A 24693-nucleotide genomic window follows, 5' to 3' on the forward strand; every position below is an offset into this window, starting at 1 on the left:
ATCAAACGGCAGAGTCACATTGCTTTTCGGTTGGCGCGTAGAAATGTTATTTTTTCGAATCGAATTTGAACCGAGTATCGCAAAGACTCGAACGTATCGCAAATCAATTGAACAATTTATTTGCTAAACCCCTAAAAAGGGACAGTTCTTCGTGGACAAAAATTGATTACATAAGGACAAATGATTAAGGGCGATGCACTTTCGTCGATCGTTGTTTAGTTTCTAGAATTCGAAGATAGCTATGAAAAATATCAGAAACATTAATTATATTTCTGAATAAGTAACGAAGGTTATAGTGTATAAGGAATTAGTGAATAAGGAGTTTTTTACATCGTGTATTCTTAGGCGGTATTACGTCTTCTCTTCTTAACTTATAATTCTTTCTCCGCTGAGAAAACTTGGTCAATTCTTTTTTATATGTGCAGAAGGAACGTTCGTCTATTCGAAGTTTTAAATACGGAGGAGCGAAGTTCGACGTGCTTATTAGAGTTCAGCTATCGTATACAAATCATCTTTTCTTCCGGTTTTATCAGTTTAAATGACTTATTAATATTTTTCAATTTTAGATATTCACAATGAAATAGACATTATACAATTTCTGTGTTACACGAATTTATTCCTTATAAATTAATATAAAAATGTACGCAATATGCACAATTACAGTATCATCTCGATTTGTAAACGATAATTTAAAAGTATGTTATTCAATTATCGTTTTGAAAGTTTTCTACTAGCATAACATAACACAATTCGTCGTATAACGTAAAACTCTATTAATTGTAACATAGATTGCAATTTAATTTTATTGTCACAGTTGTACTTGCAGATCAAGTGACACGTTGACGAAGACATTTCACTGGATGGATTTCACTTTGTTGTGCCATAATATCCACTTAAATTATGTCATATTTACGCTGATTGCGCCAAACTTCGTGTTATGTCAATTTCATTTGTCTCGCGTTACGTCGTCCTAAATATTCACGATTGAAAAGTCACATAATAACGTCTACAATTTTTAAAATAAAAAAAAATATCTGAAAATATCTGTAAAATATCTGATGACAAACATAAATAAATACATGTGCAGAACGTCATCTTGAGTCTCGTTTTCTTTAAATTAATTTCCAAATGTTGCATTGGAAACGTGCATGCGCACGGTAATACCCCCTTAACGTCCACGACAAGTGCCTGGAGCTGTTCGTTTATAGCTCTAATCTATAGGTCCGTAGCTCTATGCGGCCTCTTTGGATGAAGGATTAGTCGACAGGTTCAATCAACCCGCATAGCTGATGTGCTAGACCACAACTTTAACATGCTACAAATTTGACGGTGAGATTGCAGGTCCTAGGTACGTCTACGTTGGTGGGCCCTTTCTAAAGCTCTAGTGTCTCTGCATAGGCAGTGCCCAAGCAGATGAAACGTTGGCCTCGAAAGCCAACCGACCTTGCGATATGGAGCTACCAACCACTGTGACTACAATGGTCCAACATCATCACCGAGTGGACCTGCAAGAGGCAGCTAACTTCCTTTTTTCTGCCTGTGGCCTTGGTAGTTTCCCTGGCGAGTCTAGACGTCCGACACAGAAACACTCATTGTCAGTAAGTCCTGCCGAGAATTGTCCAAACATTGTGTCTGCGTTTAACGCACTTGTTCCCAAGATTTATTAACACTTTGGCTGTTGGCCGAAGAATTAATAAAATTTCAAAGCTATTCATTTCACGAAATACACATTGAACAGTGATATATGATACTGGCAACGAGTTGGCTGTAAAGGTGATTGTCGCGCGCCTCTATGACGTACGCACCTCTGTTGACCGAGTTGCCGAATTTTAGGCGGATTTTTAATGATTATTGACGAAAAAACAATTCATTTTCGTCTTATATTGTCGTCGAGAGCCACCCCTTAAATTTTCTACCACCTGTAGTCGAACACTCTGTTTATGATGTAGTGTAAGGAGGTGCATGACGACGTACGCAACATGCACCTCTGTTGGCCGGGTTGCCGCATTCTAGGCGGCATTGTCATTTTAGTCTTATATTGTCATGGGGTGCCACCCCTTAAATTTTCTACCACCTGTAGTCGAACACCCTGCATATATGACGCAGTGTAAGGAGGGATTGCGAGAATAATTTTTGCGACATTTTATTTTTAGTTGTCAGCGTGAGAGTAAAGGGCAACTGGCGGTGTTCGAATTAAGCAAGGTTGCTTCACGCTCGCGGAAATTTAAAGGCAACGCCATCCGTTGTTTGGGATAATTAAATGTCTATTGGAAATTCGTCGGGCGCCGTTGCGGCAGCCTCGTCGACCTGTCGAGAGGTGATTGAATGCCTCGGCTTGCTCTCGTTCGCCATCTTGAATTACAGGTGTCTGCTGCCGGCAGATGCATTCTGTCATCACAATGAAGTACTTTCCGACGATCGCCCACGGTCGGACTTATCGCCGTGCACTTAATTAATCACGCGGTATCAGTACTACCTCCGGGCTGGAGTCCGGTCGCGGTTTCTGATGTTTTTATGAGTGGGAAATCGCGGTCAGAGAAATCTGCTCTTGACTTACATTTGTCATCGCACCGCCGATGTAGGTATCTGCCCGGATGTCACGTGTTCGTATTCGAAACTTTCGTCGACCGACCTTCCGACTAATTTTCAGCTATCAATCCCGCGTGCCAACCATCGTAACGTAAAAGTGTTCACGTTTAGGCTATAAGTCTACGGGCGATGCTCCGCTTTCTTTAAAGACACCAGTACAATGCAAACTTTAAGTGTGGAACCCCCGGGACCGAAATGTCGCTTATAGCGTGCACAGATATTATTCTTTGGTCCCTTACTGTTTACGTTGAACGTAGGAAAGAATAACGAGTAAACAAAACGTCGACAAATTTGTTCGTAATTATTTTTTTTATGAAACTTTTACCAACATATTTGTAACATATTTTCCAATTAAAATCGCACAAGCGACTTGGCGTGCAACGACTCACGCGTCCTTTCGATGGTTCAGCCTATGACAACATTTCTCCCGTTGACGTCACATTGCCCTCAGCTATGTCCGCGGGCTTCGGTGGGCGCCCTATCGTCCGTAAGGGCAGTGTACAGTGTTTACTCTGTATATGTCCCAAGTGCCTAGCCGATAAAAGTCCCAGAACTATCCCCACTGCCGCGGGGTATATCCCGTGAGATAGTAAAGAATAGTATCTCCTGCCCGATATATGTCACCAGCTAGACCCTTGTTTTGGACAAATATCGAATAAACACTGTATAAAGCACGCCGTTTCGGGCAACGTTGTACAAACAACAAGTTTTTTCCCCCACTCCGCTTTAAATCAAATGACGTCATTTGACCGTAACTTTGCCCTTACCCACGCCTGCGGGCATCGACGCGTGCCCATGCCCGCCGCAAAGTTTGCCGAACAGCACTGGCCTACACGTTAACACATTCTCTGTGCCGTCCTTGAAATTCTGAACGTCGGGTGTTATCGGATTTTTAATTGAAACTATTGGATAGAAGGATTAATCGGAAAACCCTCTGTACCGCGGGTTGGTCCAGGATCTGTCGTTCGCCCGACGAATACTCTCTGAACCGATATGTCGTCGTCGTCGTCGTCGTCGTCGTCGTCGTCGTTTCTCTTTTTTTCCCCCGATGACGTAAAGCTAATATTCGGCAACAGTCGTCGCCTACAATGGAAACACAATATTTTTCCGAGCAACAGGGTGTATCGGGTCTCGTAAAACTTTGCAAAATTCACCGTCTAGGACTCGTTCCTTTTCCCGCAAGTCTTTCCGCGAGCCATAACGCGGCTTTTATAACGTCGCGTTTCGCCGAGGACAGCCTTGAATTATATACCGGTGCCGCGCTATCCTGATAATAACGCGTCTCCCGTTTTGTGTCGTCGCAGTTAGTAGTCATGTATCTTTGTTTCTTTGTTCGCGTAGGATACGCCGCGACGCGGCGTGCGAGCTCGTGCTATTTCCAGAGCCACTTAAGGATATTGTTCCATGCGGTTTGGAGGCATCGCGACCGCGGATGGTGCAACTTCATCAACAGGGACATAAAGCTGCCTCTGCCGGTGAAATATTTATTGTTAAACGACGGCAAACGTGCGACACGCCGCGCCGGACGGATTTCCGCGCATCGATGGATTGAAATAGCCGGACTCGCGCAGCCAGCGGGAAAATTAGATAAAGTATTTCTATCATTACAAAAAGTACCTAAAGGAAGGGGTAGCAACGTGGCCCCTAGTTTCATTCATTTGGATTCCTATCTTAAAATGTAGGTAAACCGATAAGGTTACACGCGATAAAAGACGGAAGTAAAAGAAACATAATTTCGAAATACAATAAATCATTTTTGGTCCTGTTACAAAAGTCAGGGTAACATGGCCCCCTAATAAAAATCGTACAAAATTTTTGGTAACACTTGACAATCAACAGGAAATAAATAAAACAAATTCTTCTCTTCATAAGAAGATACATTGCGCTTAATGAGCAAAAATTGCAACGAAAAAAATTCGTATCAGCAACGAACGTGTTAAAAAATACTTGAACAGTGGAGAGCTGCGTCTTAGAGGGTTCGTATTTCGAGTCACAGAAAATGTCAGAAAGTTCACATGAAACGATGGCGATAAGGGTAACACGAATCGCATGATGATGGACGTACGCGTCACGGACGACGCCCCGGGCTGACAGGAAGATCGTAAAATGTCGTGGTAAGGGTTACAAGTAGAGCCCGCCATTGTCGGCATTGATGAATTGTTAAAAGCCTCTCTGCATATTCGACAGCAGAATGGAGAATGCATGTTTTGTTCGGGGTGTGCAGCTGTGCCTGTCGAAAGCGTATCGTGACAGCCGACTCTGGCCGGCTCTTGGTACATTTAAAACTGTAGCCACCGATCCGCAAGCTAATTTCGAAGTCCGACTCCCCCGCGTATTGATATATATCTATGCGGCTGGTACGCGCGCGCGTCCCGCTTTCGCCCCCGTTTTCCCAGCGATAGTTGCTTATTAATGCAGAAAGTCGAGTTCCCGACTCTGAGAAAAACTATGTTATATCTAAGCTCCGACGCAATCTGTTCCCTATTAAATTAAAATGCTTCAATATTTTGGCAAACTAAAGCGAACTCCAATTCGACAGAATTTCGTTCAGAAACCTGTGAAATTCGCTTCGCCGGAAGGTATGTGGCTATGTTGTATTTCGTATGTATCGTGTGACAAAAATATTCTTACTGTATTAACAATACAGGCTGTTCCAAAACTGTTGAACTTCATTGAAAGGGGAGGTTACTGGGGTCATTTGAAGCAACTTTTTCCCTTGCAAAAATCTTCTCCGCGGCTTTGTTTACGAGTTATTAACGAAAAACACGGGCCAATCACAGCGTGGATCCCATTGAGCGTGGCGTTGGCATTGGCCGAGCCGGAATCCGTCCGCCATAGCCGCGCTGTGATTGGTGAAGTCGCGGAGAACATTTTCGCAAAGGAAAAAGTTGCTTCAAATGACCGCAGTAACCTCCCCTTTCACGGAAGTACGTTTTTGGGACACCCTGTATATTGGTTTCTCCAGAACGAGAACAGTTGCAGCATTTTGTTATTATAATTGTTGAGCTTGCATTACTTACTTGAGGGGAAATTTACTATTTTTATATTTCTTCTACTTATGTTTATATCATAAATAAATATGTAGGATACTGTACAATAAGAGCTTTATCGAAAGTATGCCTTTGTTTTATGTTTCGCTTAATACTTAATACTAATAATTAGTGTTTCTGAATACTTTTTCTTTTAAAGTTTCTCATCACGAAAATCAGATTGTATTCACAACATGTTCTCTATCAGTGTATTTGTTTATTACCTATTTATTTATCGAGTCGGTTTCATTCAGGGTAAGATTCAATTTGTAAGGTAATTTGCACTATTTGTTCGTTCTAGTGAGAATTCGTTCCACATTTATTTCGATTTGTGTTCTAGGTAATGTTTAACTTCGTTGAATTCCGAAGATCCGTGTGTTCCTTGAATACAAAGTATTTTGCGAGTGCAATCAAGAAACTATCTCATTTCATTCGTCTTACCTCCTCTATCTATTAACTTGGGAATGTTCATTGACGTTCACAATTGGAAACGGAGTTTTAGTTTGCGAGGGGAAGGTAAAAACAAGGTAGCATTTACCAAGAAACCATTCTGGAGGACCACGACTGTGCGCATAGATAAACTTCCTTTACAAATCAAATCCTTACGAGAATCATATTCGTGATCTCATATAAATTCATATGAATATCATATAAATTTTTTTAAATTACACATTACAATCTTTTAGATTCTACATGTTTCACAAGTCTCGAATAGTCTTTCGTCTTAAAACCACCACAAATGACCTCTGACGAAAATATCATTGACTTGTCATTGGGCATTTCTTATTGGCCATTTTCTTAACTTTCTTATTCCCTCTGCTAGACATCAACACTTTTTTCTCAATAAAACAAAATGCCCAAGTTGTTGTAGTAATCAAATAGACTACGGATCTTTATGCAAACTAAAAAGTGATATGCGTAAATTGTACAAAGCAGAGTGAATTCTCGGTATATGTCAACAACACGGATCTTGCCAGCGACATGTATCATCCAGGAGACATACCCTAGCTGTGTTATTTTTACACTCGTTGAGGCTTCTCGAGCTTCGTGGGCCCTCACGGGGTATACCCCGCGGTAGTGGGGATAATTCCGCGACGTTTATCATCCAGGCCTTGACGACATATATAGAGAAATCACTGTGCTCGTTTTTGTCATAAATGCACGAAGTCCACAGTCCAGTAGTCAACAACGGAATTGCGGATTTCAACGCACTGCGAAACCTGTCGATCTCGTAATTCACGCACAAGTGGTTGACGCGATCCTTGGAACGAAACAAGTGTAAAAAGTAATCCGTGGATCAAGGGTATCGCCCGTTCACCTGGCACTTTGTTTTTCCCCGATAACGCTGTCCTGTCGAATGTTGCATGACCACAACTGTTCTGGTAAATATTTTCATCGGCGGGGAACGGAAAAAAACCCGACGGCACTGGTTCTGTGTACACAAACACGGGGCCCCGCGTGCGTTCTTGAAACGCACGAAACTATCGTACGAATACGATCGAGATTCGTCGTAACAACTGTCAATCCGCGTGTTAATTTCCACGACCGTTCCCTCGAGATATCGATTTCGAACAGATGCGAATAGACGGATGCGGAGGAACCGGTTGCGTTATGCATACGCGATCCTCTAGTTAAAAGTTATCACTTGTCAAGGCCTGGCTTGGATTTGTGTGCGGAACTTTGCGAAAAAAAAAAAAAAATGAACAAACATGCAACTGACCGTTTGATGGCTTTATATCTTTTCATCCGGCCGATAGCACAGGTGTGTCGAGATGTGCAATAATTCCCGTGGGTGGTAGAGAAAAAGAACAAACGGAAAAAGAACGGAGAAATCTTTTAAAATTTCAAGCGGCGTAATTGGTCGAGCAGTCAGCCATTCAATCCTCAGACTCCTGCGAGTTCTAGGCCTGTGCCGAAGTCATTTATGACCTTCAACGACATTTTACCAATACATATTAACGATCGCTATTCCTGAATTTTTGTAGATTTTTCGAAAGCCTAGAACAGTAAGAAGGTTAGTATAATATTTCAGAATTGTTTTATAGTATGGGAACGCAAGGCTACGTACAGTGTGTACTCTATATATGTCCGAAATGCCTGACCCTTAAAGGCCCTAGAACTTTCCGCACTGCCTCTAGACCTTCGTTGTTCTTTTCTACATTCGGCGCCGATCAAACAATAGCATTCCTTTTACAATTACTTTACAGTTCAATTCGTATGAAATTGTTCTGGAAAGTAACGCACGGACTGTGGAACGAATTGACTGAATTATCTGGAACGTACGAAGACACTAAAACGCTGTCGTCGAGTTGCCTCGTGACAGTGGCGCGAGTCCTTGCCGCGTTTGGAACACTGACATGCGTTTACGAGCTAATTTCGGATCCTAATCTGTAGTAGTATTAATGTTTGAAATACACGAACGAGCATATACCGGGTAGTTCGTAAATAGTGGCAGAAATAGCGAATAGTACAGGATATAGATGGATTTTTAGAAAAAATGTTATTTTACGTCTTTTTAATTATATTGCCACTATTATAATTTAACTATAATTATTATAATTTGTATAGTTTGATTTTTTATTGTTATAAGATTTTTTAAAATCTGAGAAAATCCTGAGGTACTTATTATACTCTCCAATTTAACGGCAACTGTTACTTTAGCTAGACGTTTAAACCTGTTAGCAATGAAAATAAAAAATTCTGAACTCAGCAACCGAGTATGCCGGTGAAGGGTTAACACAGAGGATAAGATTACTATGCTGTGATTCGATAAGAATATTAATCCAGACAAATATGGACTTGATATTTTTTAGCTTAACTTTAACTTTTTTAGCTTGTGTTATGGAACTTATTGGTTGCTAATTTTCGCTGTATATATAAACTGAAACGGTTCAACAATTATTCGATATAAAGGGAGGCAACTGAAAAGGAGACAGTACACGGAAAGAAATAGGCTATTAAATATGCATGTGGATAGAAACAAGTTTCCTCAGTAATATCCTGGATAGCTGTGGGATGTGGGGTTAAACCCTAGAGGTAGATTTATTCCTTAGACGCGGGTTTTTGTTGAGAAACAAACGAGGCAATAAATTCTACGAATGCACCCTATAATTGGATGGCAGATAATACCATAATGCCGGTTAAGTAGACGAAGTAAATAACGTAGCGCGGGTTAAATATTGTACATTTCAAATTGGAATTTATGACCTGCGGAGAGCTGTGTATTGTTACCGAAATGTGTTCATAATAAATCGACGCGTGTTCATTTCAATATCCAATTAAATTCTGGCCAATGTTCACTAATATTTAATTAAGGGATGTGCTCGACGGTGATTTCTGTTTTTAGATTATTATCACGGCATCCTGATAGGGATAAGTATATTTCGCCGACATGTAGTCTGTACATGGTGGTCTAAGATTTTATGGATCATTGTTATACTGGGTTCACATTATAAATCGATAATTGGTAGTGAGAAAGAAAAATACACATACAAGTCAATAACAAGCTTTGCTTTTGCTTTTTCCAATTCTATTAACGTATTCGATTTCAGCAATTGTAAAATAAAATGTAAAAAACGAAGTGTTCATTTTCCATTCAATATATTTGCAATTATAAAATGTAGATAGAAAAAATTTTCATTTAGTTCGGTAATAATTTCTTTATTCATTTCGGTTATGTATAACAATGCATTCCTAATTTCAATATGTTCTCCTGAAAAATTGTTTATTGAAGAATATTATTTACAGTATTTTATAAAAAACAAACACGATGACATATGTATATAATCGGTATACTTTATGAGTTTAAATAACACTATTTAACCTGAAGAAAAGAAACGATAAAAAGGGGAGGGTAAAATACTAATAATAAATTATAATATTTTATAGACTGTAGTCGGAGTACTTCTGCTATTAATGTAATCTAGGCGAGAAATGGAAATCGATACGGTCATCTATCTATAACATTCCATGTAAAATTATTAGACCGTTTCAGTAGCACCTATTATTAATTGCTATCGACTTCGATTCGGCTTAAGCGAAAATATTATTCATTCTTTATATCGATCCATTAGTTTTGGTTTGATCAAATCCGGAGCTTCCGCTTCGACATTTTAATAAAGTTTGAAACGACCGGTGTTTATATAATATTTTTTCGCTCTATTTCTACTACGAGAACATATTGATGAAATTTCGCCGGACAATTGTGGCGCGCCGTATATACTGGATAGTTCCGACGATTTTGCGATTCCCTCGTTGCGTTTACGGACACACTGTATAAACATGAAATGCTTTAGGCTGAATATCAGCGCGGCAAACTGCAGGAAGTGCCCGGTGCTGAATTTAACGCGACCAAATTGCATCCGGTGTGCGTGCACCGCTCATTCTTTTTCTGCTTATAAATAACGCGACACCGGTATTCGCTGTGCTAAACACGTATCGTAATCGGGTTCATTCATAAATTTCGAAAACGCGTAACCCCATTATGCAAAACCCCCGCCACCGTAATATCGGGACCCGGGAAAATTTTTAGCTCCTTTGGATTATGGTCGCATAAATATCAACGAAAACGTGCGGACGCTTTCGAAAATCTGCGATGTTTGTTCGAAAATATGCCGCTATTAGAAAGAGGCTCAAACAGTATGGCGAAGCACGTATTAAATTGAACAAACTTAACAGAGTGAGCAACTCTTTTATTTGAAAATGGTCGAAAAATTGATGCACAATTGAAATTTTATTTTTCAAGGCTGCTTTATCGATTTCTTAATATGATTTCATGCTTATGTTTATTAAATTTTTAGAATAGTTGTCTTTTTCTAAGTAGTGCAAACTCAGTTTTCTAAGAACATGTTGACGAACACAGAAACTATTTTTAGAAGCTGAATATTTTGGTAAATTATTTGTAGAAGCTTAATCATATTTTGGTAAACATTTTTGATAGGTGAGACAAGCATTAAATCTGTGTAGAAATACTTTAAAATCTTGGATGCAAGAATACATGTAAATTTTCTTTTCTTTTTTTCGAAGAAATTATGTAAGCACGAATCAAATTATACGGCAAGGGGTTAACAAAGGTATTGATTCTCAGAGAAAACATAGTAATTTCGACGAAAGATTTATTTCACAATTAGAATTGAATTCTAAGCGTAGAATAACAAATGGTCGATCGATTGACAGTATTTCCAAATATTTAAATATTTAATCAGCTAATCGAAGCATGTTCTCAGATAGATGCTAAATTTCGAAACAGGTCGGTTATAAGTTTCCGGAAAAACATTTATATAAAAGTGATCCGTTCCCGTGCGGATAAACGTAGAAAGCTTTAAGCTTTTGTGTATCCCCTGAGCTTTGTCTGGACTCGGCAAACGCGTGCCGACGTTTATCGGGAATTCATCGGTTTGAGCAAACCGATGAGAACGAGAAAACAAAAACAAAGGAGACACGATTCGCACGGGGCCGACGCGATTACGCCAGCAGGAATTGCGACGGTGTCACTAGACACACGCGTGTAGTTTCCGGGGATGCGCGTCGTTGATATTTTATTGCATTAATTCTCCGCCGTGTCCATGCATCATAACGCCCTGGTATCTCCGCGTATTGCGCACCCTATATCAACCTACAATTTTGTCGCATAAATTTTATACCAAATTTACGACACACTGCTCGCAGTGAGGAGCACCGAATCTCCCGGCGTCCCCTTTATCGGCGACACTTTCTACAATTATTTATTCACGGTATTCACCTTTGACAGTTGTTCGAACATATACGAACAGGTTTATCGGATATTATTTTTATAATAACTCCGATGTTGAAGCTACGCCAAAACGCGAGATACAGTGTTTTCTCGATATATGTCCACAACACAGGTCTACCCAAGGACATATATCAGCTGGAACATACTATTCTTTGATACACCACCTATTTTTTTATGGGACTTTCACCAACATATTCGTGACATTTTTCTAATGAAAATAATACCAAATATGTTATAATTCCGATGATACTTACTCTGGAGCTTCTTGGCCCCCCTCACGGGGTATTCCCCGCGGTAGTGGGGATAGTTCTAGGACTTTTATCGGCTAGATATTTGGGACATATATTGAGTAAAGACTGTATTGGTATGCCTGAAGAGTGAAGATGGTATTCCCATTCGGGGCCGTCAAGTTTCGACAGTTTATGAGATAAAAAATGGTTAGGTTATTATACAAACGAACTCCTATAGATTTGAATGATCACTATGGTCAACCTATTCCTCTCTTCCAATGCATAGCTTCGCCTCATCATATACAAAATTTAGGAAATAGTGTGTTAACGATAATAACTAGACTGCGTATCTTTATGCGTTTATGGCGTATGAAAATGTTGAAAAAATGCTGGCATATAAAATTTGATAGAATTCAGTACGATTTTTAGTCGTTTTGGATCTACAAAGGCTGCTCCCATCAAAAATAGGATATTATTTCATTCGACTTTCTTAAAAATTGCATAAACATCTGCAGTCTAATAATAACACTTAAGATATTTGATTACTGGCCTTAAATGACTGCCGAAACAATTACCCTACGTTTCCTAGCTTTAAATGTACGAAATGTATGAATATGTAAAGTGTCTTATTAGTTCAAGCGTTGTATAATATTAGAACGAACGAGGCCAATTACCCAGATTGTAAACGGAATTAGTTAGGGGTATTGAATTAAATCAGAGGACCGTCAGTGGTGACGTTATTTTACGGTTTTCGGGCTGCATCCACGATCACGTGCTCGGCTCATTACCCCTGGCAATAGCAGCTGATGGAGCGTGACGATCACGCGTACGGTTTGTTCGGTTCAGTTTAATACAAGTGCGGATCAGGCTTGTAACGCTAGACGGCCGCGTTCTGTTACACCCGGGCCAACGCTAACGCTCGTTCGGCTCCATTTTGATTTATGACCGTGGCGGTGCGGATTTGATTGTCGCCGCGGTTTCAACGTGAAAACAAAACTTAACGCTTGTTGAGCTTATTGGAAAAGTTAATGAAAACGCGCGATTTGATTTGCCTTTTTTTTTTTAATTGATTTGTATACATTAAACGTAAACTTGTTTGCACAATGTTTCCGAAATGTCTAATTTCATTTTTTGAGGCGTTCGTGTGCTTGAATTATTCATCAGGCCGCGTGACTAAAGTCAGACGTTTTAGCACCAATGATCAAATGTCTTTTGAGTCATGCGGTTGCATGCAGTAAGTTAATGCATGACTTCTTTACATCGAAATGAATTAAAGTAATTTATGAACATTAACATTATGCACCTTGATATCACGAGAAATATTGTATTTAAAATATTAATTAGTAGCTTTGTTTGACTTTGCCTTTCAAACGAGTGCTTCTTCTTGTTACTTATTTTGCTGATAATGTTTTCAAAATTTCATTTTGAAAGTGAAATAATTTTCGCACTCACCGTTATATATGATCGTAACGGCCGAAAATGTTTTCATAATTTTTTGTTTTAATATGTATATACATACCATTTTATTTCTTTACATTATATTTTGTTTCTACTAAAATAAATAATACGTTTTCCAAATCTAGCTTAGTTTTTAATCAAAATCGATTACCAACGACTATTATTTTGTAACATTTTACGTAAGTAATATAAAGTAACTGTTAACGACGTAGGTATCCATTTGAGCCCCTAATTCAAGAAGTTAATGAAGTTCGCAACAGTCATTTGGTCACTTTCCTCTATATGTACAACGAACGCGAAGTAGAAGTGGCAAGTCATGAACAGACACGTCAGCCGTTACCTACTCAATACCACACATAGTGTGACGGATTGCTAATCTGGCTGACTCCATATACCAATGTGTTAACGTATACCAATTCACGAAAATTATTGCACAATTGCATATTATCATTTCTAGCCATCTCAAATTAATGAAAAGCAAATGCAATCCCCCTTTGACGCAAGGATTTAAATACAAAAATTTTGCCTCGTGGCAAATGTCGTTTCATAAAAATTGAAATATTGGCCTACGGCGCCTCTCGGTAGCTAAAATGTGATACATTTTGTAGGCTATGAATAGACTGCGGATTTCATGCATTTATAGCTAGAACGCATAAGTGAAGTAAAGAGCAGTGGAGGTACGAATAGAAATGAACAATATTGTTACATTGTTTTCCGTTTGTTAAAACTGTTGAAAGAAGAAATACATTTTTATTTAACTCCCGATTATTCCAGTTAGCGCAGAACATTTTTATTTCACATTAAATTCCACGGTCTAGTTGTGAATTATGCATTTCTCTGGTTTGCGTAAAGTTGGAATACTGTATATATTTTAATATGATCCAAATTGTGTCGTGTTTGGTTTGATTTTGCATAAAAAAATTCAAGACAATAATTACTCTATATATGTCGCCAAGGCCTGAACGATAAACGTCGCGGAATTATCCCCACTACCGTGTTGTATACCATACGCCAAGTCCGCGTGCCTTAGCACTTACATACACTAAGTGGAAAAGGTAGATCATGGTCAGACGCGTCAGTCGGTTTACTATTTAATCTCACGCGTGTTCACTCAACTTTCAAATTCGATTTGTTGGAAAACGAAGCGTTAAACGAAACAATGTTATTCTTTTTTTCTTGCCAGCACGACTTCGGAAACACCCTGTATATACGCACGTTTTTAGTTATAACATTACAATCAGGGTCTGCACCCGTGCAGCACGGGTGTGGCACACCCGAGGTACCCGATTATGCTTTCTCTTCTTAGCCCTGGGTACTATACATACACCTATATAACATGTAGTAGCAACAACCTAGAGATACTTTTTTTCTTGCGTAAACTATAACCGTCATACTTTATTTCTACATAGGTTTCCTTATTGACACCATTATTTATTACCAAGTTAGAGGACAAAATGAAGGACCATACAATCTCAGAATATTTACCTGACACATTGTCAGGCGTAATTTAGTGTACAGAATAAAAACAAAACAATCTATTCTTTTTACTTCTTACGTGGCAAAGCAGAAATGGGTTTTGCGACTCAAACGAATGCTTCAAAACGATCAACGTTGTTTCTTTCAGTATCCTCCACACCACTTACAGTTACCTATATTGCAAATTTTAGATGCCATAAGTAAACAAAGATATTCCGCCAGACTATTAGCTCCACCCTATGTTCAAGAAATTTCATTTCTGTCATCCGCTGAATAAAAATGTAAAAATTAATCGGGTGCCCTGTCATTTTGACCTTGACGTTACCGCGATGCAAGAAAGATTAAAGATTTCCACGCGTGTGCTATCTTCTTATTTTCCGGGAGCGTAGGAGAACATCGAGGATCGTCGTTATTGGCATAAGGGTTAAACGGGGGAAACAAATAAAGTCGAAGGGTGGAAAAAGGGATCACGTGTCCTCCGAACGAATAGGGACGGGAAACGGGGTTGACGGTGGTATCAGTGTGCCACGGATCAGTGTGCCACGGCGCAACCGGACAGGCGTTCCGCCGATGGTGGTGGCTGGATAGAGGCGCCTAACGGCAGCTGAGTCTCATGATCCGTTCATTCGGGTTCGCGCGGCTACCGCCGTCTCTGCTCGGCTCCGCGTTTCGAGGAAGCACCCGGTGAGTTTACCGAATCGCATCGTGGCATTGCGCTTGCACTCGTCCGCGCGAGCTTTCCTCGTTTTCGCGCGTGCAGCCGCTCTCTCCTGCTCTCTCTCTCTTCCCTTTACGATCCTCTCTGTTCCTCTACCCTTTCGTTCGCTACGTTTCCGGTCGTTCTTCTTCGCCGCGCGTCTCTCGCGATGACGTTCCCCGGTGACGAGGGATGATAAGCTCTCTCCCTCTCTCTCGATGATCGTCGAGCGGCGATCTATCAAAAATTGATAGCTCCTCGGAACGATCGAGACACAAGGTGTTGAAAAAACAAGTGTCCAAAGTGTTCGTTGTTACACGTCCGATCAAGTGCAACGGTCCTCCATCGCGTGTCGATCCTCGATCTTGGTGGAGCTTCCGGGAGGGTTGTTCCTTCGCGGTCCCACTCGCTCTTTCTCTCTTCCTCTCTTTCGGTGAAAGAGTACGACTGGTCTTGTTACGCAGAAACAGTTGTGCCGGAGAGACACCCAGGGATGCGCGGTGCGACGCGACAGTCAACAAGTTATCCGACTCGTTTGGTGCAGTTTGTCAGTGATCCCGTCCGTTTTCCCGCGACTTTCGTGACACGAGCTACGAGCTCGTCCGGCGTTTCCCACCTCCGTGGGCCGCGAGTGTTGACATCGGTGGTCGTCGAAGCCGAGAATCGTCCTTGAGGCTCGGCCCGCTTCGCGAAAAACGATCCCCTGTTTACCGCCGGCAGATTTTCGGTAAATAGACGGTGGATCGCTTCCCATCCGGGTGGCCAGGCAGTGACAGAGAGAGAGAGAGAAAGAAAGAGAAAGAGAAAGGAGACACCTTCAATGGCACAAGGATTGCTAAAATTTTAGGGTACTCCGCGGCGTCGCGGGACCCAAAATGGTACAGTGAACTGTCGCGAGTGAGTCACGCGATTTTTTCATTGGGAAATTGACAGACGGAGAAGAAGAAGAAGAAGAAGGTGCCGTTTCGTCTGGCACCGTTCGGGATATAATTAAACGGTTCGTTCTGCCGATTTCGAGCCTCGCGAACTCTGATGCCGTGACGGTGTGTGTTTGTGTGCGTGCGTTGAAACCGATACAACGAATTCCGGTGGGAAAGATGATCGATTCGCGCAAGATGTTCGGTTCGCTGGGCCCGACGCACGCCCCGATTCGAATCGACGATCATAACGGCGTGAAACCAAGCGAGGATCCACGATCCCTTTTCGCGTCTGCAAATTGAGGCGGATCTTGCCGGCATTCCAGCGTGAAATCGGTTAATGTCGCCGCGGCGGAGGGATCGGAGCAGCCACGGTTATCGGTCCGAGTGGTGTTCGCGACAGAGTATTATACGCCGGCAGATCGTGGGCAGTCAACGGTATCGACGGGTCGCCGCTGCTTTTTCCACGGGTGACGGTCGATCGGCACGCGGACATTCGCTGAAAGGGGGTATGAGGGGCCGTCCAGACAGCACGTAGGGACTAGCCCTTCTCGTTTTCGGAGATGCGGCGCTATATACGGCACAGTGTCCTCGGGCTCACCGTCCTCCTGCTGGCGATTCATGGGATTGTCCTCGTGCGAGCTGGCGAACAAGGTAATAGTCGTTCATTCATCTTAGCTTAGCCTGCGAGACGCAATCGTGAATTTTCCGCCCGTGAGAAATTTATTTTTACGCCGGGACGGTGTTCGGCGGTCCCTTTATGGCGGTACGCAGCGGCCTCGAAAAATGTATGAAGCGTTCCTCAACACGTTCCCGTGAACGATGCCCGTGGCCGTCGAGCTTTCATCGATGTGCTGGCGAATGACAACAGTTGACTTCTTGTTCTGACGAACAGGCGATGGTCATGACTAGACTGCGGATCTTTAGGCATTTACAACAAAATTGAGTAGATAAAATTTGAAAAATTTCTGTTACAATTGGCAGGTGAAGAAATAATCTACTTAGTTTTTATCTTTGTAATCGATGCGGACAATTTTTATTTTACATAAAGATCCGCAGTCTGGTTATAACTGTTGTAAATCTTCTTGAGGGAATCCTTGCAAACATTGCCTGTTCACTTATTTTTATGTATCAGGAAGGGAAGATTTAAAGAAAGTGTATTGTCGAGGACGCGGTATAGAAACAGAAAGTTTACTCGAACGTGTAAATCCTTTTTTCGTCTTCATCTTTCGTTCCCGTGAACGATGGCCGTGGCCGTCGAGCTTTCATCGATGTGCTGGCGAATGACAACAGTTGACTTCTTGTTCTGACGAACAGGCGATGGTGATAACTAGACTGCGGATCTTTAGGCATTTACAACAAAATTGAGTAGATAAAATTTGAAATTGTAGGAAAATTTGAAAAATTTCTGTTAAATTTGGCAGGTGAAGAAATAATCTACTTAGTTTTTATCTTTGTAATCGATGCGGACAATTTTTATTTTACATAAAGATCCGCAGTCTGGTTATAACTGTTGTAAATCTTCTTGAGGGAATCCTTGCAAACATTGCCTGTTCACTTATTTTTATGTATCAGGAAGGGAAGATTTAAAGAAAGTGTATTGTCGAGGACGGTATAGAAACAGAAAGTTTATTCGAACGTGTAAATCCTTTTTTCGTCTTCATCTTTCCAACTGAATTTGTTCGTTGGTGTCATTATGGTGTCAACACGATGGCAAACGCGATGAAATGATGAATAATTTATTTTGTGAATTACTTCTTTGAACATGAGAAACTGAGGCGAGGTATGACAAATGTAACATGAGATTATTCACGTCTAATAAAACGAACAGAACACGCTATTTCTCCAGAATAAGCGAAGCGGATGATTTTATTTCAATCTTGTCGCATTTTATCACAGTTTTTTTACTGCAAAAGATCACAAAAAATTCGCGAATTTAATGTTGAAGGTCAGAAGGTAACTTCGTAAAAGAACTCGTAGGTTTGAAAATGTTTAACACAATGAGGTATTTGGTAAAATAATATTGCATTACATGTACGTGTAATTTACACGAATCCCTTGCAAGACAGATTAGTGCATTTGGCCTATGAGTTTATTAATTGCGTTAAATACGTGTGAAATTTCCATTCCCTGGATTTTATTGTCGAAACTATTATAATAAAAACAGGAAGAAGAAACAAGTCTCCATTATCGAAATCATTCAGTAATGGAAACTGTCCGGCTGTGTTACGTTGAAATAAACATAAAAAATTTATCGTTGATAATATATAGACTGCGGATCTGTATGCAAAATAAAAATTTTCTACCTGAATTGCAACAGACTGGCGTGAAATACACATTTATTTTCTTTCTTAATATGTTTAATAGATCGAAAATCATATGACAGTATTTTAAAATGTTTCTAATGTTTTTGCTGTTTTAAAATACGCCTACCCATTTTTGTCATAAATGCATAAAATCCGCAGTCTAATAATATATTAAGGAATTTTCTTCTTTCATCCAGGAATTATAAAATTTTTTAATGAATTCATCCTTCCTTTGTGACCTATACGCCGCACGATGGACATCCGTCATTGTTCGAATTATTCAGAGAAAACGACTCCGTTTAAACATGTTACTGAAATTTGAAAATTATGATATCACGGGATGGAAATACGAGAATTAACAGATTGCGGGGATTAATATTACGGACGACATGAACTGAAATTATTTTACGTTCGTCGGTGCCCGCGCAATGTTTTTCATAGTGTTCCGTTCGAATAAAACCGGGAAAGTAAACTTCGAGGGCGGAAACAATCGGGAACGGACAGAGGAGATTTAGTCGAGCGAAACTGGCCGGCCCATAAATACTTATTTTGCTTCATTGGTCAATAATTGAACGCTCGCGACGAGGGTTGCATGCTCGTTTTTTTTTTTGGCTAAATGAGCTGCGCTCATGCGTTCGTATACGCTTTCAATTACGCCTCATCAAATCATACTGTTGGGAATATTTTCGCTCCGTTGGCCGTTTTGCGACGAGCGCGCGGTATTTTCATCGCGATAGTCCACGAAGGAAGTTATGCGAACAAAGTAACGTGCGGTGCCGGTCAAAGGAAAGTTTAGAATTAATCAATCGAGGCCCTCGCGGAGTACGCTTGCAAATGATACGTGTTTAGAGTCGCGAAATTTTTTATATGCAATAAACCAATGTCCGATATATGTGACAACTACGAGATGTCACCTTTTTGCTTTTTCATTATTCTTTAATGAATATTCGACGAACATATTCGTCACGTTATTCCGATTAAAATGACATCCAACACGACGCAATTTGGATCATATATAGTAGAACCTCGATTATCCGAACGAATCAGTGGAGCATTAATAGAATAGCTGTTTCGATACAGTATTGAAACGATAAATCGTGTTGTGTACGAGTCGCTTTAGATTGAATTGTTTACACGTGAAAGTGGTTACATGGTATTTGGAGAATTCAGAAGTCGTCGGTTCGGATAATCGAGGTTCCAGTCAAACGTCAATTAAACAGGTAAATATGATGCAAATTGTATCGTGTTTGGTCTCATTTTAATCGGCGAAATGTCACGTATACGTTGGTAACAGTTTCATAAGGAAATACAGTGATTTCTCTATATATGTCGCCAAGGCTTGAATGATAAACGTCGCGAAATTATCCCCACTACCGCGGGGTATACCCCGTGAGGGCCCACGAAGCTCGAGAGGCCTTGGACGCCGAGGAGTGTAAACATAACACGGCTATGGTATGTCTCCGGGACGATACATGACGCTGACAAGACCCATGTTATTGACATATAACGAGAATTCACTGTAACTTGAAAAGCTTTGTCACTGGAGTCTGAGCAATATTAGTATCGACTGCAAAGCATCATTGCGTACGTTTACGTTTACAGATGTTAAACAGGACTGTTTCTCTTCCATTTGAATTTGAAGCCCATCTAAAGCAAAGTAAAGTTTTGCAACCGTCATTGAATTCGATACAATGAATCAGTTTTTTTCGAGTGGACTTACAAAAGGTTTTTGCGATTTTATTTCACCGCAGTAGTATACACGGCGAATTTGATCTGGCTACGGTGTTGGTTTGTTGGAATGCTTTTCAACCGACACCTGAAAAGAAGAACTTACGGAAATTCGAATATCGGTGGTCGAATTGGAGATTGCAAAAACGTGTCACTGTACCACGAGATCACGAAGGCAAGAAGGATCGAGGTCCAAGTTAATGGGTTTTAAATAAACTCCATAGGAAAACGATCAGGATCACGGTGGAATCACGGGAAATGGATCAGAGTCGGGCCGAGAATAAAAGCAATTTCCGGGGTGTTCTAAAACGATCGTTTAATTCTTTTTAACGCCATCCTACCGATTAACAGAATAGTAACAAAGTTATTTGCTGGTTGCCGGACTGTGAACGTTCACGTATTTACAGCCTACGTGATTGTTAAAAATTTCGTATAAACAAATATTGAATGAATTGAATATTGGTTTCTAACGAAGTTCGTATTTTACTCGAGTAAACAAATTTTTTATCAGTCTAAACGAACATGTACGCTTTATATTAAAGCGATTTAGTTATTACATTACGCAAACTGCAATATCTTTGTATGCTAGAAGAAAGGGTTCGCGATGTAATCATTTTTTAATAATTGCTTAGATTATTATTTTTTAATCCTTATCTTCTGCCAGCTACAAATTTCATTTGTTGGTTTATCGTTTTACACAAAGATCGTGAAATACCTTCGCGGAATCGAAATGAAAAGCGTATCGTTTATGCGGCAACATTTTAACGCGAATTTGTTTAATGTTTTCCTTTCGGTGCACGGTACGATATATTATTTCAATCGGTTCCACGTTCTTGCTAATTAAATGTGACACATTTTGTTACATCAAAGGTAAAGAAACGTTTTGAATCGTTAAAAACAGTACGCGTTACATTTGAATATTTTAATATCTTTGAAATAAATCGTTGTTGTCGTGAAAGTACAGGTCCGTCCATTCGGAAATTGCGTATTTATTGTTGCATCTTGTTCAAGAGATTTCGCGAGAAAATTGTTTTTGAATTCAGATGGAACAGGAAATACGTGGAATACTATATTTTTCACCCTCGTACTCCTGCGAGTTCTAGGCCTATGCCGGGGTGGTTTTTGACCCACGCCGATATTCCACTACAGTTTTCTTTCGATAATTCGTGATGGTTGCTTCGATAGAAATTACTGCTCGAATATCTGTCGATATATTTCAGGCGTTTCCAATCGATCGTTAATTTTGTTTTCCGTATCTTTCTAAATGTATTTTCGAATGGTCCTGAACACTTTGCTGGCATGGTTTTGCGTGCGCAATTACTGTCGCGTAAAACTTCACCGACGTAACACAATTTTCTTTCGTCAGGAATGCGATTTTATCGGAAATCCTTTTGTCGTAAATAAACGGTTCTTCCGTTCCAATGGCAAAATGCTGGTATTGTGCCGTTCGTTCATTACTTCGATATCACTCTTTGGTATCACTTAAATGAAATAGTTGTCAAAGTGGCGGTCTTATTTTCGTTAAGATTAAATTCCTCGTTGATCTTCCGCCGTAGCGGTCAAAGAAGTTCAGTAAAACTTGTATAAAGCAAACACCAGAACAAAATCGATCGCTATACCTATGTCTATAACCAATCAAAACCGTGTTGTGTAGAATTTATTTTCAACTACATTCATCTCATTTTTAATTCGTGTTAAAAGGTAGACCGAAATAAAAAGTAACAGAAGGCGAACGTAACGTTGTAAATAGTTCAACATTTATTACAATCATTGTCGCTAACAGTATGAAGTATACACGTTCATATCTTATTAATACAGATACACAACTCACATACACGTATATAATGGCCAAATGACTCTTCGATATTCTGAAGTAAATTTTTCATAGTAGTTTAATATCATGGTGTAAATACAGTATTCTTCCACTCTCAATAGTTCAATAGTTCAATACAGTGAATTCTTGATATATGTAAACAATACGGATCTTGCATACCGCGTGCCGAGTTATGTTTACATACCCCGCGGTAGTGGGGATAATTCTGCGACATTTATCATCCAGGACTTGGCGACATATATAGAGAAATCACTGTAATTCGTCTTTCCCTATATCTCGTTCGAACGCTGCCCCCATTACTGAACAACCATGTTCGCGTTCGTATTTCAAATGCGATTCTCTCAATAGCTCAAGAAACTACAAAACGTTTGGCAAATATGGTTTTTTTATTGCACAATTTCGACGTATACTCGTGTCGACTGCAAAGCATCACGTACATTTGCGCGTATGGATGTTAAACAGGAATTTTTGTCTCTTATTTGAAGTTCAACTTAATGAATATGGTTTCTTGATTGCAGAATTGACCCTGTAAATTAAAATCTTGTGTAGAACGATTACTATACGATTTTATACTATTGAAAAACAGTGCCAAGGTTTTTTTTAACGCGGCATAACATTTCTGATTTGTGCGCCACCGTGTCTTTGAAGTGTGCGTATTTAGAGGTAATAATTTTTAATTTGTCCGTCGTTTGAACTTTCAACGTAACATAAAATCAAGTAATATTAAATATCGCTCGTGTGTGCGCGACGCCAACATGGTTCACACCTACCATGTCACTCGCACATGAGTGACAGTATTATTTTGTAAAATATCGCGTTACTCGCGAATGGATGTCCTTTTACCCTCCTAGCCATTTCTGTATTAATATGTGTAAAACGATGTAAATATGAAACATTTTCGTAACACGAAATACTACGAAAAGTCACTTGAATAAAACAAAAAAGGTGTCTGGGTCAACAAAAATTTATTGAAAACGGTCTGATTCGAGATACGTTAAAAACTAAAATCCTGAATTTTAAGTATCCGTGAAGTGACGTATTTTACGATAAAAAATTTTAAAAAATCGGCTCACGAATTTTTTGTTCATCTTTGAATCATGAAGTTTAATATTAATCATTACGTATTCGTTGCAACCATAATTTTCACTTTTATCGAATTAAAGAACTGAACGCGTATATGTCACACAAACTTATCTGTCACGGTACTTTTATTACACGCACAAAACGCTGTTGTTTCAATTTGACACGTTGGATGTCACGATCTCTGCGGCTGTAAATCGTTTTATGGTCCGAATGTACAACTTCGTAGTGGGTAGGGCTGGTTTTAATCAGCTACAACGCGTAAACGAGGAGTTAGCGCTTTCGTTCTAATGGGACGATGCAAATTGTAATGGCTCCACACTTTCATAACGTAGTCACGCACACAATCTCGGGACAGTGTGAACTGGTAAGTCCTAATGTGCGTCGGACGCCTGCAATCAATGCTTACCATCACTATTTTGCGAAACCCTCTAAATCTTTCATTCATTTAACTTTATTCATTCTACAATTCGTCTTTATGAAATATTAATATGAATCCTCTTATTTAACTATTCGGCAAAATTTTGTACCCTAAAGGGTGATCAATTATTAATTTGCACGGAAGCTGGTGAAATAATATTCTGCCACAGTGAATGTTGAACTTCATAATGAGACTATAAATTAAACAACTAAAATGGCAGGTTCTTTTTTCAGAATTTGTTTACTGTTTGTTAACGGTTTCTTTTAAAGTAATAATAAAGTTAGCAATAGATGTATATATCTGAATGATAATAAAAATTATTTGTAAGATATAGAAAAACATTTCCATATAATGATCGGTAACAACCTCGGATTATATTCAGAGAATACATCGATAAGTATAATAAAAATATTATCTTTAATATTTATTACTTATTTCCGCTTCTGTCTTTACTTTACTTAATATCCATATTAAACGTGAAACAGGTCGAGCAGAAATAATTGAAGGATATTTTAATCACAAAATCGTTCTCGTTTGAATCGTCTTTATTTATTTTTATTTATTTATTGAATCATATTTCTCACAACAAGATTAGTAAAATTCCGTTCGGTATTATTTAACATTGGCATGCGCGAAAGCATATGCTGCTCGATGAAATTCCTTTCAAGCTAACATTAACAGGTAAAATTTTTTCCCCGCATTTTTTTTTCTAACTGAATGTGCCGTAACTAACGTAATCCATACACCAGCCCCTCGCGCGTACAATAAAGCGAAACGGTTGGGTTCGTTTTCGTGCTTGCAAATTTCACGGACCGATCAAATCTATGATCCCTCCTGCACCGTTTTGTCCGCTTATCAATGCAATCGAATCATATTGTAGAGCAACGCGTGGAACTTGACACGTGCGAGAAATTATAAGCCGGGGCCGGTCCATATCCAAACGTTTTTATTTTCATTTCCGGTCGGTGCTTGATAAAGGTCGCCGGTCGTTCATTGAAAAAGTTTTTCGTTTCTTTCAATTTTTCACCGTTTCAAATAATCAGCGTGGTCACGAGAAATATGGAATAATGCGTAATGTTCAAAACAAAGTCTGAGAAAATATTTAGAAAGATATTTACCGCACAACGAAAGCAACAAAAATATAAAATTTCTATCTTAGAAAAAAGTTCCTGTAAC

General features: G+C 39.7%; 1 protein-coding gene across 1 annotated transcript in view; it reads left to right on the forward strand.

Annotated features, from left to right (window-relative positions):
- The first annotated feature begins 16552 nt into the window (after window positions 1-16552).
- The window catches only part of LOC143353697 (alkaline phosphatase), a 414446-nt gene continuing 406305 nt past the window's right edge, over window positions 16553-24693 (forward strand). The window contains exon 1 of the mRNA XM_076787203.1: window positions 16553-16802. Coding sequence (XP_076643318.1) covers window positions 16712-16802 — 91 coding nt within the window. The 5' untranslated portion in view covers window positions 16553-16711. The remainder of the gene's footprint in view (window positions 16803-24693) is intronic.

This window comes from Halictus rubicundus, chromosome 4 (assembly GCF_050948215.1).
Source record: "Halictus rubicundus isolate RS-2024b chromosome 4, iyHalRubi1_principal, whole genome shotgun sequence".
Classification (NCBI taxonomy): domain Eukaryota; kingdom Metazoa; phylum Arthropoda; class Insecta; order Hymenoptera; family Halictidae; genus Halictus; species Halictus rubicundus.